General features: G+C 42.9%; 1 protein-coding gene across 2 annotated transcripts in view; it reads left to right on the forward strand.

Annotated features, from left to right (window-relative positions):
• Ino80 (INO80 complex ATPase subunit) overlaps positions 1-15,432 on the forward strand; it is a 126,065-nt gene extending 110,633 nt beyond the window's left edge. For both annotated transcript variants that reach the window (XM_003475702.4, XM_013158823.2), the window contains 7 exons: positions 6,633-6,791; positions 7,433-7,535; positions 8,261-8,349; positions 10,287-10,442; positions 10,728-10,887; positions 11,977-12,192; positions 13,830-15,432. In XM_003475702.4, the coding sequence (XP_003475750.1) occupies positions 6,633-6,791; positions 7,433-7,535; positions 8,261-8,349; positions 10,287-10,442; positions 10,728-10,887; positions 11,977-12,192; positions 13,830-14,047 (1,101 nt within the window). In that variant the 3' untranslated portion in view covers positions 14,048-15,432. The remainder of the gene's footprint in view (positions 1-6,632; positions 6,792-7,432; positions 7,536-8,260; positions 8,350-10,286; positions 10,443-10,727; positions 10,888-11,976; positions 12,193-13,829) is intronic.
• Positions 15,433-17,136: the final 1,704 nt, after the last annotated feature.

Raw genomic sequence — 17,136 nt, forward strand, 5'->3', positions numbered from 1 at the left:
CTCACACGTTATATGACTTTCAAGGCCTCTCACCCTACTCAAACTGTCATATTGTGTTGTAATTGTACATACTAGTTTTTGACCACAGCATGGAAGCAAGTCATATTTCTTTTTTTTTTTTTTTTTTTTTTTTTTTGGTCTTTTTCGTTTTTATCAGTACCAGGGATCGAACTCACAACTGCCTGCTTACAAGGCAGGCGCTTATGCCACTGAGCTAAATCCCCAGCCCCGCAAGTCATATTTCTAGTGCACGGAACAATTCCTTATTTGTTCATTCTTTCATCCATTCAGCACATGTATAATGAAATTAGCCAAGGCCCAGCACTAGGAATTCAGCATGCAACCAAATGAAATTTATTTCTTAAAAAATGAAATTTGTTTCTACCCTCTTACTAGAAATTACATTTCTGTACTTATGCTATACTTCTTATACTTTGTCTCTCACTCCTACCCCACTAGAAATTACAGATTTCTGGAAATCTCATACTAGATATAAGCAAAAAGACCCAATATGAAAATAATGGAGAAAAATGCAGATAAGGAGTAGTAGAATGATCAGAGTTGCTGTTTTATATTAGTGGGTAAGGCCTCTCTGGTAAGATGACATTTGAGGCAAGTTCTGAAAAAAAAATGAAAAAGCAAGCCAGAGCATCTGGCAGAAAGCAGAACATTCCAAGCTGAGGAGATAAGTGCAAAACCCTGGGGTGAGAACATGCTTGGCATACTTTGAGAACAGTACGGAGCCAAGAGCAGGTATAGTCAGTGAGGGGAGAGTAATCAGAGACAGGTGTCCCAGAACCAGATCCTGCAGAGCTTAGTAGGCCATGGTAAAGATTTTTAGCTTGGCATGGTGGTGCAGGCCTGTAATTCCAGCACTTGGAAGACTAAGGAGGATAGCAGAAAATTTGAGACCAGCCTGGACTACATAGTAAGACCCTGTCTCAAAAACAAAAACAAAAGATTTTTGAGATAGGGTAGATTCTGGGAATTTGAATAGAGGAATAAATATGATGCAGCATGGGTTTGGTTTGGTCTTTGAGAGGATCAAGGTCTCACTATATTGCCCACACTGGTGCCAAACTCCTGGACTCAAGTTTCCCTCTGACCTAGCCTCCCAAATACTGGAACTACAGTATCACACCACCGTACCCCACTTAGCTTGAATATGTTCCCTCTGGCCGTTGTTGCAGGTGTGGAGTAGAGTGTGACATGCCAGAAGAAAGGTAAAAGTGGGAAAACCAAAAACATCAGACATTAAATGGCATGCCAGGCAGGCAGCAGGATGCAAAATTGGGGCTGAAGATACATTTTGGAATCATCAGATCATATGTATTTAAGACTGAGAGACTAAATAAGATCATCTGAGAGAATCTGGCATAAGTTTGTTCTTTAAAAATGTGTTTCCTGTCCTATCTTCCCTATTTTAGATGTGGTCTACAGTTTCTAAAAAAATAGCTTCTCTGGTTATTTATTTGAATAGTAGTCAAAAAGATAAACACATTGATGTTTGCTTGTTTGTTTCAGAAAGGTTCTTTCTAAGTAGTTTGGGTTTGCTTTTTAGTTTTTTGAAACAAGGTCTTGCTATTTAACCCAGGCTGACCTTGAACTTGTAGCAACTTTCCTGCCTCAGCCTATTGAGTGCTGGTGATAGGATGACAGATATGGGGCTGCATAGTGAGGGACTGCATGCCCAGCCAGGTGGGCTTTTTTGTTTGTTTGATTGTTTGTTTGTCATCTTGAGACAGTGTCTGGCTATGTAGTCCTGGCTGGCCTTGAGCTCACCTTGTGTCAAATTCGCAATGATCCTATAGGTAGGCTTTTGAACTTACTACTTAGCCTAGGCTCATTACTTAGTCACCACACCTATGGAGCAAATCAACAGATTTGGAGGAGGTCTGCATCACCTGCAAGGTTCCTGTAGTTTACTCTGTGGGAGTAAGAGATTCCTCCCAGCCACAAAGAACCAAAATAATTATATGCTCCTCACCATAGAGGAATAGAAGTTAGAAATTCCTTTTTCATCCTGGAGGGTAAAGAGAAGCTTTTTGTGCTTTAAGTTCTAAATTCCAAAATAATTTATATTTTAGTATAATTTGGAATTGACTTGTAAATTGAAGGTCTGGCAATATTCCTTAGAAAAATGGGGCAGTAAGATTGAAATTAATTCTTGGGCTATGTTTTGTTTTATGTGAATTTGTTATAGCTGAGTGTGTGTGCGTGTGCACATTTATGTTAGAGAAACAATAGATTATTTGTCTGACATCTTCCCTTTGGTCTTAGCTTTGGGAGATCCTAGAACCATTTATACACAAGGAAGAAATGTCAGGAAATGCCTAAAATGTCGGGAAAACTGAATCCCTCATAATTGAAAATTAATATGTAAACATGTATGTGTGAATTGTGGGAATCTGTTTGGCCCAGTTGATTAATAAAAAACATGATATTAGCAAGTGATGAGTAGTAGCTGCTCCTCACTGTCAGTGCTACTCTTTGTATATTCTTCCTGGAATAGGGTTATCTTTGCATTTAGCTCTGTTCATGAGTAGTTATAATAAACTGCCCTGTTTGTTTTTGTTTCTATGTACATGTAGAAAAAGAGGAAGGAGCTTTTTCCCTTAGTAGTTGTATGAAAAGTCCTCTATTGATGAGTCAGCTTTTATTCCTGCCAAAGGACTAAATTTCCATAGATTTTTCCATAGATTCTCTAGGGAGAAAAAGCTCCATCCTCTGGTATTTATCCAGTTTTGCATTTTGTTACTGTTGAAATTTTCCTGTTTTCTACATTACTCCTTCTGTTCTGAAACCCCATCTCATCTTATATAGCAGCTCCTCCACCCCATTTTAGCTCTTCCCTCCCTTTCCTGGCCTGCAAGGCTTGGTGTTTACAACTTTACAGAGTGCTGACACTCATATATTTTCCTTTAGTCATTGCTAGGCCACGCACCTTAGATTAATTTGCTTTAATCTTTCCTAGGAATCACTTCAGTCCTATTATTGTTACTTGCTTTTTCCTAGAACATCTCAGCTCTGTAAACCAGATTGTGAAACATAGGTATTATCTCTGTCCCTCTCTGGTGCCTTCCCCACACTCACCCCTCCACTCTAGTTCATGTCATGAGTGACCCAATGTTTATTTGGTTTTCTTTTCTTTTCTTTTCTTTTCTTTTTTTTTTTTTTTTTTTTTTTTTTTTTGGTACTGGGATCAAACTCACAACCTCAGCTGGCCAGGCAAGTGCTTATGCTACTGAGCTAAATCTCCAGCCCTTATTTGGTTTTCAGATTCAATAGCAGACATCTCTCTGTTGTGATTTCTCATTCTCTCACTTTCACTCTTGTTTTGTTTTGTTTTGTTTTGGCTTTGGCAGTCCTGGGCATAAAACCCCAAATTTCCAGGATGCTAGGCAAGTACTGTACCATGACTACAGCCCCAGTCTTGTTTTAACCTGTTTATTTCTTAAACATATTTCTTTATTTTTTTCTGGGTATTTTTCTATAAAGCATCCTATTTTTTTAAGCATTCTATTTTGTTATCTTACCAAATCTCTCTTAAGTGTTTTAGTACACATAAAAGATAAATAACCACTAAATTTCAGATTTTGTTGAAGTTAAATTGTAAACTTGAGCTTTAATCTTGCTGCTTGTGAGCCCAAAAGAACCCAAGATGAATCAGGGCTGTGTTTACCCCTGAGACTTCTAGGAAAGTGTAAATGTTCCGGCCGTCTTTGTGCAGTGATTCATGATATTGGCCTGTCCAAGATGGAGTCATGCTGATTCATTGCCCCAGGTTTGAGTCTACAGGTGTGTCATTTAGGGATGTGGAATGGGTAATGTTGTCTTCTAGTCCAACAAGAGGTCTCAGTTTTTTCACTCTGCCCTACCTTACCTTACATTATTCTCATTGTCCATGGTTAAAATGGACTTTCTAGAATTTTGTGTGTCCTCTTTGAAACCCTAAAATATATCTAGGTCAGATTTACTGTGTTCCTCTACAAATGTTATATACTTCTAAATCAGATCCATTGACACTAGACTAATAATAAGCTTTTACAAAGAATTTTTCATTGGCAGGCAGTTTGCTATTTCCTCCCCAAGGATTCTAACCTGGGTTAAAAATGAAGGGATCTTGTGGAGTATGGAGGCTGAAACAAGACCATCATGACTCTAAGGCCAGCCTGACTATATAAGGGGTGATCAAAATACGGTGAAGTTTAAATTTTTTTTTTTTTTTTTTGTCTTTTTCATTTTTATCGGTACCAAGGATCGAACTCACGACCACCTGCTTGCAAGGCAGGTGCTTATGCCGCTGAGCTAAATCCCCAGCCCTGAAGTTTAAATTTCTAAAATTTATTATAGTAAAAGACACATTATCAGGGGCTGGGGATTTAGCCCAGTAGCATAAGTGCCTGTCTGGCAAGTACAAGATTTTGAGTTTAATCCCCAGTACCAAAAAAAATTTTAAAAGACATATTGTCATGAATTGCCCTTAAAGTATTTACCCTTACTTCCAAAAGAACTCAGTATATCTTTACAAGGTAAGATAGAATTAATCTAACGAGTGCTGCTGCGTGCCATGCAATAGGAAGGCTGGCTCATAAAACATTATGGCATCTTCATTCACCTAACTTACAGAATGTGGTACCACGACACTTTTAGCTCTTCCCCAAAAACAGAACTGATGAAAGAGGAATTCAGGAACTGCTTCAGCAAGTAGCAAAATTGATGATTGATATATATGTGTGTATATATATATACGTGTGTGTATATATATGTTTGAAGTGAAGAGGAGTTTTTGAGGGGGATTAGTTTTGTCTTACTGTAATAAAATGATTTAAACATTCACTATGTTTTTACATCATACCTCACATAGTGAGACCTTGCCTAAAACAAGTACCACACACACAAAAAAACTTTGAAGGTAAGCTCATTTAAAAGCAAAACCAAACTGAACATGGTGATAGATACCTGTAATCCCAGCACACAGGAGGACTACAGTGAGTTCAAGACCAGCCTGGGCTACCTCGAAAGTTCAAGGCCAGTCTGAACTGCATAGCAAGACCCTGTCTCAAAAAAACAAACAAATTTTTTAAAAAGGCAAAACCAAAAGAAAACCAGTGGGGACAGGACATGGTAGCATATACCTGTGTAATCCCTGCACTTAGAAGGCTAAGGCAGGAGGATTGCCAGGGAGTTCAAGGCCAGCCTGAACTTCACAGCAAGAGACCCTATCTCAAAACAAAAAGTATTGTTTTAGTGTTAAAGAAGACTGTTCTGTCAGACCTCAGCTCAGCTGACCATTATGATCACAAGCCAGTTTCTTCCTTGTTGGTAAGGTGGAGGCTATTCATGGGATTGTAATGAGAATTCAGACAGCTATGTATGCACACTAGAGCCTGACTCACAGTGAGAGCTCAGCAGAGTTTACCCCCTACTATTTCTAAGAGGAATAGGAAAAAGAGACATCATTATATGTGACAGAAATTAGGGAAGTGTTAGAGCTGAAACTAAGCCTAAAAAGACCCGTAATGAAGGGGACAAGAGTGCTGGTGATGTGAGTCAGTGGTGGAGCACTTCCTGGCATGTGTGAATCCCATTGATTGGATAACACTAATGATCCAGAGGGAGGTGATGGGACTGTGGGCCAGGATGGTAGTAGTAGGACTGTAGGAAGCATGGGTTCATTTGAAAAAATACTGACCGACCTTGGTGAGTTGATTCATTACAGACAAAAACACAAGTGAGAAATGATGGCCATTTTTTTTTTTTTTTTTTTAATCTTTTTTTAACGGTACCGGGGATCGAACTCATGACTGCCTTCTTGCAAGGCAGGTGCTTATGCCGCTGAGCTAAATCCCTATCCCATGATGGCCATTTTGACCTAGGATTCCTTTAGGAGGCTCAGCATGTTGAATAGTAGTTTTTAGGGTCAAAGACCCAGAACTCTGTAGATTCTAGGATCACTTAGCAGTGGTAGATTTTGTTGTTACTTGTTTATTGTTTAGCAAACTTAACCATTCCATCTGAAAGTTCATGGACAGGAAATAACAGTTGTTGATGGGAACCACAGTGTCAGGAAAGCTATGCCAGTGATTAAGAGAAGGGTTCCCATCCCTCACTCTGAGACCCACACTTATTCAGGCTTTGTATCATGGACAAATTCTCTAATTCCTCTCTGCATCAGTTTTTTCATCTATTAAATGGAAGCTTTTCTTTTTCTTTCTTTAGTCCTGAGAATCAAACTCAGAGCCTTACCCTTACATGTACTAATGCACCCTTTCACAACACCTGGCCACTATTTTAATTTCAGAGGTAGGAGTTATGCCGTACTGCTCAGGGTGGTGTCAGGCTCTTGGACCCAAGTGAACCTCTTAAGTAGCTGGGTTTCCATGTGCCATCACACCAGGTTGTTCTTTCTTTTAAATGAACATTGAAAAGGCCAAGAGCACATCTCTCTTGCTTAGAGCAAATGAAGAAATGTCTTTGTCTTCTAAGAAAGTACATCTTCTCACCCCAGTATGACGGCAGTCTGACCCTGGCCACACCAAGCCATTGCAAACAGATGAGTGGCTGGCTTGTTGCTTGTCCGACCCTGACTGTGGTCCAGTCTTTGGTGTTCTCTCATCTTACCTCTACAGGTGATTTTCTATGACAGTGACTGGAACCCTACTGTAGACCAGCAGGCCATGGACAGGGCCCACCGCTTGGGGCAGACAAAGCAGGTTACTGTCTATCGGCTCATCTGTAAAGGTACTATCGAGGAGCGCATTCTGCAGAGAGCCAAGGAGAAGAGTGAGGTAAGCATAGGGAAAGAGCATAACTCTACTTACTGATGAGAGAGTAGGAATTTGACTACATTGACTGGATTAACGTTGTTTAAGACTCTTATTTTCATTGGTCATTAAGAAACTAGAATTTCTTCTGCACAGAGAATAAAACCTAAGTCTGTACAATAGCAGTCTTGGCTGCTGCTCCACACAGATTAAGTCCACTGAGGGTCCTTGTGTTAGACACACTCTTATATTCAGAGGAAGAAGGGTGACATTTTTGAGCCCTAATCTTGATACTCAGCTTACCTGTATCTGAGTTGTATGCCAGATTTTCAAAGAAACTAGTTCTTTCCATCCTAATTCAGTATTGGGCTTTCTTTCTTTCTTTCTTTCTTTTTTATCAGTACTGGGGCTCAAACTCACATATGCCACTGAGCTAAATCCCCAGCCCTCCAGTACTGGGATTTCTAGCTGTCAGTTTAACAACCCCAAGCAAGTAAGTTCTTTCTGTTCAGCAAATAACCTGGAGGAGCCGGTCAGATAAGCCCTAAAGAAGCAGGGAAACAGGCTTTCCCTTGAGGAACAGGCCGACAGATGTTTATTCTTTCATGATATTTGCCTTGAGGGAATGGTTGCCTGCAGGTGATGTCTTGATCTGCTTTGTGTAGATTCAACGGATGGTGATTTCTGGTGGGAACTTCAAGCCAGATACGTTGAAACCCAAAGAGGTGGTTAGTCTTCTTCTAGATGATGAAGAGTTGGAGAAGAAACGTACGTACTCTAAATACCTTGTGCTGTCTCTTCTGCATCCTATGGCAGTGAAAATAGAAAGCACACTTGACTGTGTGCCAAAGCTGGACAAAGCTGAAAGGTTATTGGAGGACACATTTTATAGTGTCATTTTGTAGGAAGACACAAACTAGGATATTTTGTGGAATGCAGGGCAAAATTTATATTTTAAAAGTAAATACAACCTCAAATATACTTTTATCTTATGCAAGGTAGGAGGATATGCCCAACTCCTCAGCAGTAATTATTTATTCTCCTCTCCATAGACATATTTTCATGGGAACTTGAAGGCCTACAACTACTCTAATCATACAAACTCCTCTCCTATGAGTTTCTGGCTTTTGAAATCATTGGATTTCAAATTTATCCTGTGATCTTCTGAGGACTTCCAAAACAACACATCAGAAATAAGCCAATGTTTACCAGCACTCTGTAAAAATCTTAGAGATATTAAAACAATAATTGAGCAGAGGCTGGGGCAGAGAAAGGCCCATGATAATTGAGTGGAGTCATAATTTGAACCCAAAAGCTATTGAAAATCCAGGAACTCTGTTATTTCTCTTGAGTTGGAGAACCACTGGTTAGTTACCTACCTTAAACAGACTAAAGTCATACCCAGAATGTCAGTATCTGGGAATATGGCCCTTTAATTTCAGAGACTAGATTATGATTGCTATGGGTACTTAATGGTATTGTTTCCTTGGTAGTAAGACTACGGCAGGAAGAGAAACGGCAGCAGGAGGAAACCAACCGGGTGAAAGAGCGCAAGCGCAAGCGGGAGAAGTATGCAGAGAAGGTATTTCCAGGCTGGGCTGCCCCCAGCGGCTGCGGGCCGGGGACCCTCACAGAACAGGTTTCCGGTACACTCCTTGTCACTTTGGTCGCTGATTGGTATCCATCCAGCTGTGTGTGGTTTCAGCAATTATGGGCTTACAGACATTTGATGAGGAGAAGTGCAGCTTTGGTAAAGCTGTGCTCACCTCACAAACCCACTCTGTTGGTGGTCACAGTTTGATTATGGAAACCACTTGCCAATGCAAATGTAAATATCACCAGCATATACTGTTACATTCCATGGGCAGTGATGGCGAACCTTTTAGAGACCATGTGCCCAAACTGCAAGTGCAGTTAAACCTGGATACTAAGGTTTTAGTTTAGAAGGACTGTCCTCTGCATTCTCCAGGCTTCTATTGCTGTCAGATATTAGCACTGTTCAAAATGAATAGCTGTAACATTTCGATAAAATAAAAAAGTCATTTTCTCACATGGGACTTTGAAGGGATTAACAGTATATATCAAATATAACAGCTGCTCTAGCTACAGAACAGAGAATGTGTAGGAACAGTGTGAACTTCACGAAGACAATGTCACTCTTATAGTAAGTGTAGGTACAAATGCAGTGGTACAGTGATTGACAAGATTCCCAGCTGTATCCAAGTATATTCTGTAATTCCAGGTTCCTAATCTGTGACAGAGCCTACTGAACTTGGTTCAAAAAAATGCCAAGTGTACTTCAGTCACTCAGCCTTTAAGAGTTTTCATGTAAATTCAGGAAATACTGACAAAAGCAACTTAATTGTGCCATTTTTATCTTGGGCATAAACAGGCCCCTTCATTATCCTTTTGCATATTTAAAACATGTACCTATTTCAATTTTGCTGTAAATCCATAACTGCTCTAAATCTTTAAAAATATGTGCTATAGCTGTACCAAGCTATAGCACATCTATGATTCCAGCACTCTGGGAGGCTGAGGCAAAAAGACTGCAGGGTCAGCAATGTAAGCAACTTAGTAACTTAGTAACTTAATGACACTTTGTCTCAAAAGAAAAAAGATCTAGTGGTATTAGCTAGATAATAAGCCTGATGTCTGGGCTGCTTAGGAAGCTCAAGTAGAAGGCTCACTTGAGCCCAGGAGTTCAAAACCAGCCTGGCCCCATAGTGAGACCCCATCTTGGAAGAGAGTATCTGTATATATTAAAATTTATAAATAAGTATTGCTATAGTTCAATGGTAAAGAGTACATATTTAGCCTGTGTGAGGCTTTGGGTTCAATTCCCAACACCAAAAAGTGGGAGTAAGAATAAAACAGCCTCCCCCACTTCTGAGAGACCATATCCATCCTGCCCAGAAGTGCTGCTGCTTTGATGGGCCAACCTGGCGCACCCTTCACCTCATGAAGGTTTAGATTGGTTGTGGTTCTGGTCAGTGTGTCTTCTCTATCTTTAAACTCTGTATTGGGCTAAGGTGCTGCTCATTGGTAGCAAATGTGCTTTAGAATACGTACAGGTCTAGGTTCAATCCTTAGCACCTACTTAAAAAAAAAAAAATTGACAATAATTGTATTAAAGTGCCCTGTCCTCCTTAAGAATTTTTAGTTTGTTCCTGAGTTCGATCCCCGGTACCAATAAAAATGAAAAAGACAAAAAAAAAAGAATTTTTAGTTTGTTAAAAATATGGTAATTCAAGCAGGCAGTCGTGAGTTCGATCCCCGGTACCGATAAAAAAGAAAAAGACAACAAAAGCCGTAATTAAGGGGCTGGAGGGTGTAGTGGGGCCTAGTGGTGTAGTGTTCGCCTACCCTGCATAAAGTCCTTGGTTCAATCTGCAATACTACCACAAGGGGGTGAGGGATTGATAATAAGTCGTGTCACTATTTTCTTTCCTAATTCCCACTTAATCTTGGAGCATATCCTCATGGCTTTTTCATATATCCTTACCTTTATGTTTCTAGAAGAAAAAGGAAGATGAATTGGATGGGAAAAGGAGGAAAGAGGGTGTGAACCTGGTGATCCCATTTGTTCCTTCTGCTGATAACTCTAACCTCTCTGCTGACGGGGACGACTCCTTTATTAGCGTGGATTCAGCCATGCCCAGCCCTTTCAGTGAGGTGAGGCACCGCACAGTCTTCTCACAGCTGTGAAAGTGTGTCCTGAGCTTATAGAGGCCTGTGTCTAGTCTTCCTGCTGTCTTTCAGGGGATTGCACATGGTATTCACAAGGAGAAAACAAATAAGAACAAGCCAGCTTCTAAGAAGCCCAAGCAGGGAAATCTGATCTTAGCAGGGAAGCCAGCAGAGAGAGATCGCTGTGTCCTATTAATGTGTTCTCAGGTGTGAGGGTTGTTGAGCTATAGGCACGGAGGGAACCAGTGGTCTTTTCCCCTTCACTTGCAGATCTCTATCAGCAGTGAGCTGCACACAGGCTCCATCCCCCCTGATGAGAGCAGCAGTGACATGCTGGTTATCGTGGATGACCCAGCGTCCTCAGCCCCTCAGTCTCGAGCCACCAACTCTCCTGCTTCTATTACAGGATCAGTCTCAGACACTGTCAATGGTAAGTGATCCATCTGTTTGTCTTGTGTACCTGAACTTGCTTTACTACCTTATAGAAAGTACTGATTTAGTGGTGAATGAGATCCTGATTCCTTCTCAAATATTTTTTTCCTTTAAGGAAAAGTAGAATGGAGCAAAAAAGAGATTCTATAGGCTTTTTTCCCCCTCCAATATCCTTATCAAGTGAAATGAAATGAAGAAAGTAAGTTTAGAGAAAGTAAAATAAACTTTATAAAAATTTAAAATTTATTTTTAGTCTTTTCTGTCTTTTGTAGTTTGCCCTAATTTTTGCTAGTTTTTAATTAAAATTAGGTCATCTGGGTATTTTCTCACTTGTTATATGAGTCCCAGAGTTCATGGTATTTCTTGAGAAGCTCTAAGTTTAAAACTTAGAATAGGGGGCCAGTGATTTAGCTCAGCGACGTAAGTGCCTGCCAGGCAAGCGTGAAGTCGTGAGTTTGATCCCTGGTACCAAAAAAAAAAAAAAACCTTAGAATAGGGCTCAACAAAAAAACATATGCCTAGTAAGCACAGAGTTTTATGTTTGATAACCAGCAGCAAAAGGCGGGGGGTCATCTTAGAAACAGAAGTTGACTCTCTAAGACAGAAGTGTGTTACTTTATGCAGATGAGTGCTAGACCCAAGTAGCAAGTCCCTGGGGTTCATTCAGTAACAGGGTAGTAGAACCACTCTTTAGAAGGAGAGATACCGGGGCTGGGGATTTAGCTCAGCGGCATAAGCGCCTGCCTTGCAAGCAGGCAGTCGTGAGTTCAATCCCTGGTACCAATAAAAAATGAAAAAGACAAAAAAGAAGGAGAGATACCTTGAGAAATCAGACTGTATCAGCTGTTAACAATTTTTAGTGCTTTGTAGACTAGCCAGAATCAGACACAGACACATTACATGCCTGTAATCCCATACTCGGGACTGAGGCAGGGGGAATGGCTCAAACCCACAAATTCAAGGCTAACCTGTACAGTGTAATAAGACCCCCCGACACACACCCTAAGAATCAACTTCCCTCGACAGTGGAAGATTTTGTTAACATTTTAAGAGATTCAGTTTTGCCTCTTGACATTTGTTCTCACAGGAATATCCATTCAGGAAATGCCAGCTGCAGGACGTGGTCAATCAGCCCGAAGCCGAGGCCGCCCCAAAGGCTCAGGAAGCACAGCAAAAGGAGCAGGGAAAGGCCGGAGCCGGAAGTCCATAGCAGGCAGTGCTGCTGCAATGGCAGGAGCCAAAGCTGGGGCTGCAGCAGCCTCCGCAGCTGCCTACGCTGCATACGGGTACAACGTGTCTAAAGGTGCGGGTGTCAGGGTGGCTGTGCATCAGTAGGGACAGTCTGGTGCATGTGGCAAAGAGCACAAGAAAAACCAACAGTGCTTGTTAACTGGAAATGGAACCAAGGGGAAGGACTGGCTCAGAAGTTACTTAATAAGTCTACTCTGTTAACAGAGATACCTGTCTGCACACTCAACAGAATTTGTTTTGAGAAAAGTAAAACTACACAAGAAACTAAGGAATCATATTAGACAATCTTTCATCAGATACAAATGTATTTGACTCATACTAGAAAAAAGAAAAAAAGAAAGGTTCACTCTCAACCCCCAGCAGTGGGCTAAAAAGTTCCTCTTTGGTAGTGGTATTCTTTCATCTGTCAGGGGCAGAACAGACATCCTAGTTTTGTCCATCTTAGCTTGATGCCTGGACTGGTGATCAGAGCTGTTTCATGCCTAGGGTGCATAAAAGAAAAAAAAAATAAAAGTTCACAGTTGGCTGGGCATGGTAGCTCAAGGCTATAATCCTAGCACTCGGGAGGCTGAGGCAGAAGGAGTACTGTGAGTTTGAGGCCAGCCTGGGCTACGTAGTGAGTTGAAGATCAGCCTGTACTACATGGTAAGACTTTGTTTCAAGAAAATGGGGCTGGGGATATAGCTTAGTGTGGTGTAGTGCCTGCCTGGCGAGCTTGAGGTTCTGAATTCAAGTCCAGGTACCCACCAAAAAAAAAAAAACACTTTACTATTACCCTGGGAGTTGTCAGAGATGAGGGATTTGACCAGGGTCCATGAAGTGATGGGGCTAGAGAGCAGGGTTGGCTACAGCCAGTGCCAATTATATCAGTACAGATACAAGACAGAGAGGGCCAGACTTACTGGGGATCAGAGTACGTTTGTGATATGAAGAAGGAAACTAGACTTAATGGCACACACCTGCTATCCCAGTATTGAGGGAGGCGGAGGCAGGAGGATTGCAAATTCAATCCTGGGCAACCCTCCCAATCCACCTGGACAACTTAATGCTACTGTGTCTCAAATAAGTAAAAAGGACTGGGCTTGTAAGTCAGTGGTAAAGCATTCCTGGGTTTAATCTTCAGCACACACAGACACACACGTACAAAATTTAAAAGGAAGCATATCATTTAAAAAAGGCAAAAAGAGGGCCAGGCATGATGGTGCATGCCTCTAATCCCAGCACATGGGAGGCTAAGCCACGAAGATCACTGAGCTACATAGCAAGACTCTGTCTCAACAAAGAAAAGAGAAATGTATTAGTGCCTTAGTGAAAAATGCATTAGTATTCTCATCCTGTAGTGCTGTGTGTGTGCTTTATCCAGAACCTCAAGAAGACAGCTTACTCTAGGCCTAAAATCTGTGTGTCTTAGGGGCTGGGGATTTAGCTCAGTGGCATAAGCACCTGCCTTGCAAGCAGGTGATTGTGAGTTCGATCCCCGGTACCGATAAAAATGAAAAAGACAAAAAAAATCTGTGTGTCTTAGTGAAAAGACAGTTTGACAGGCAGAGCAAGTAAATATGCCAAGGAAATGTTGGCAGGGGGTGGCAGAGAAAGTTCCCTACCCTGTGCTCCACCCAGACTCTGGCTTCAAGGCAACTTATTGCGCCTGGTGCTTAAAATCATCCGTCTCTTTCTCCGTCCCCACAGGAATCTCTGCCAGCAGTCCTCTGCAGACATCCCTTGTCCGGCCTGCTGGACTTGCTGACTTTGGACCCTCAAGCGCCTCTTCTCCCTTGAGTTCCCCTTTGAGCAAAGGAAATAATGTTCCTGGGACTCCCAAGAGCCTCCATATGACCAGCAGCCTTGCCTCAGACTCTCTGGTCCGGAAACAGGGCAAAAGCATCAATCCCTCTGGAGGACGGTAACCATCAGGCCCACCAGTTTCCTTCAGCCAAACCAGGGCAGAAAGTCCCAGTCTGCATAGGGTCTTTGGATGGCATGCTCAACTCAGCATCTTACATCCTAAGTCAGAGGGCACATAGGACCAGTCACAGCAAAGGAAAGTCAGGCAGGTGGTTGGCGTGAGCACTTTATCACCTGTTTCCAAAGCAGTGCTCTGGGGCGGCCTATGAGAAGAGGGCTCAAGGACAAGGTTGGCCCCACAGCAGCCCAGATGAGTTCTGTGGCCATGTCTCAAAACCCCTTGCCAAGGAAGGGCCTGTCCTAGACCGCTTTATCTGCTCAGGCACGCTATCTCCATGCCCATTCCACTTTTTTGCTCTGACCACGTCCCTTGCAAAGGCTCTAGGTTTTACAAAGAGCCTTCACGCTGGAGACTTCTTAAGTTCATGATTTCCTGTAGGGCTAAGAAGGAAGGAACTCCTGTACCTGGCTTCCAAAATGTTTGGACAGTTCTCCAGGTCTCCAGATTCAGTTTGCCACAGCGTTGGCACTAAAGAAAAGGCAGTAAATGCCAGAGAAACTGATGGCTTATAAGAGTGGCAGAAAACTAGAGGAAGCAGACCCATGGGCAGTGGTTCCCCAGCACTTCCTCCTCTGTCCTGCAAGGTTCACACCAGGCAAACTTCAGGTGCCACCAGCAACAATAGCAGCAGCTCCTATCCAAAGGACTCCCAGAAGCCAGTGAAGAGACCAGGAGCCACCGCAATCAGCAGGACATCCTTTGTGCCCCTCTTGCAGACACCCCTTTGCCCATCCCAAATGCACATTCTCCCCACCCTTGCCCTTCAGGCCCCTGCTTGGCTGTATGCACTGTCTGTATTGCACTGAGAAGGGAAGGGGCAACAGGAATGAGGTGGAGAGGGTGGAGAGAGGGCAAGCTCGTCACCAGCCCTCTGAGCCCCAGCCCACCAGCTGGAACTTGCTGGCCTCTCAAGAGAGGCCAGGGGGCAGTGTTGAGTGGAAGGGGTCTCCGCGCACCACCCCCCTTCACCCCCGCCCCAGCCCCTGGTGGAGCAGGTGCTTCTGGGCGGGCCAGCCTCTAATTTGCACACCCGAAAATCACAGAATTGAGTTTAGATAGATTGATTTTTAAATTTTTTGTGGGGGAGGAGTAGGGATTATTGGGGAATCATTTAATTTAAATCATTACGATTCCCCTGCCCAAACTCAGACTCCTGTGTACAGATGCTATTTAGAGAGAATCAGAAAAATGCCAAGCCTTTTTTCTCTTTGAATGTGCTATTTTTATAACTGAACTTGTATATATGTATAAAGAGAGACACATCTTTTCTTTTACTAACTGGATAAAAAAACTTAAATAAAATGGAGTGAGATAATTTTATGTAAATCAGGGTGTCTGTGGTCTTTGCAGCCTCCTCTCCTTGGGAGCAAAGTAGGGCCCTCGGGGCTTGTGGCAGGATAAAGGAAACGCCGAGCACTACATGGGTTCCTGTGTCCCCTAAGGCAGGTTTAGTGGGGCAAGGAGTGCTCTGTGGGCACTTCCTCAGCAGCAGACAGAAGTGGACTTGAACTTTGCCTCTGGCCATCAGGATGACTTGACCAGGTGCCTGGTATGCAGCACCAAGGCTGGGGTTGCAGGCTATTCATGCCTCAGGACCTAGATGTGAACAGCTTGTCCTGGTCCGTCGGTTCCAGTGCATAGTGATAACCTTTATACTGAGAGTGTCTCAAAACTGCATTTAGAAGAATCCTGAAAGAAAACAGTGAAACACATTCTTCAGAATTCCAGAGTCGGGGCTGGGGATTTAGCTCAGTGGCATAAGCGCCTGCTTGGCAAGCACGAGATTGTGAGTTCAATCCCAGGTACTGCCAAAACAAAAAAAAAGTGTTGCTGAATTCCAGAGTCAAGGGTCTAAACAACTTCGGTCATCACACCAAAAAAGAGTACTTATTCCCAGCCTAGAATAGCAGTCGGTGTTTGTAATCGAGCTAGGACAGTGATACACTGTTGCATCACCTTTGAGCAGGGCTCCTGCTGTTCCCAGTGATCTTGCTGGGTGGCTCCTGGGCAGCTCTGCTCATCCTCCATCACGAGAATGCTGCTCTCCCATGGCACCGTCAGTACTCTGATTTTGTTTTGCTTGCAAAGCCTCATACAACACAAGTCAGGTTCCAAATTAACCATGCCCTATGCCTGTCACCACTGTGGCTACTATGACCTAGTGACTCAGCACAGTCACAGGGTGGGTCTTCCATTTTGCAGCTCAGCAAGGCCCCAGTGTATTCCTGCTAGAGCCTGGCTGAGGTTAACAGGAACCATTTCTCTCAGGCCCTGACAGCTCTGAAATCCTCAGGCTGTTCACCTGTGTGATGTCAGTTTGGTGTTAGAGCCTTCTAGGCTGCAAATGCCAAGTGTTCCTTTCACACATTTAAGCCCAGTCCTTGCAAATGCACAACTAACATACTCAACCTTAATGGCCCCCTCCCTCTTCCCTCCCTTACCAGAGTGTACAGGGACGGGACCTGAATCTTAAAGAGAAGCTTGATGCTCATTAACAACTTGTGCTGGTTTCCTGATACAGGACTCGTAACTCATCTCCCCACTTTCAGGACATGTTCCTGTAAGAAAGTGCCCAACCCTCAGTTTGTTTCTTTAATACAAAAAACAAGGGGCCTGGAATATAGCTCATTAGCACAGCACCTGCCTGAAAGGCTTAAGGTTGTGAGTTTGATTCCCGGTACCAAAAACAAAACAAAAAAGAAGCATCCCTCAGCAAGCCCCAAACCCTAGAAACAGCTAAAGGCCTGGGCTGGGTTAGTGAGACAGTCCCATCAGGGTTAGCCTGCTGGAAACGTGAGCTCTAAGTAAGTGTAGATTTCAAGATTATGGTCTGATGAACAGCCTTGAAAATGTAGGTTTGCGCTGGGCTTACTATTATGATAGTCTGTGTGCTAGGGATTTGTTGAAGCTTCCAAGGCTGAAGACTGTCTTGAGGCTGGGGGTCAGGCTGGCAGTGCACTCTGAGCAGTGAGCTCTGCATGACCTGGCCACGGCAGGTGTGTCCCATCCACAAAACGTCAGTGTTGGTTT

The sequence above is a fragment of the Cavia porcellus genome, unplaced genomic scaffold (genome assembly GCF_034190915.1).
Source record: "Cavia porcellus strain 051 isolate PalLab524CR breed Dunkin Hartley unplaced genomic scaffold, mCavPor4.1 scaffold_6, whole genome shotgun sequence".
Classification (NCBI taxonomy): domain Eukaryota; kingdom Metazoa; phylum Chordata; class Mammalia; order Rodentia; family Caviidae; genus Cavia; species Cavia porcellus.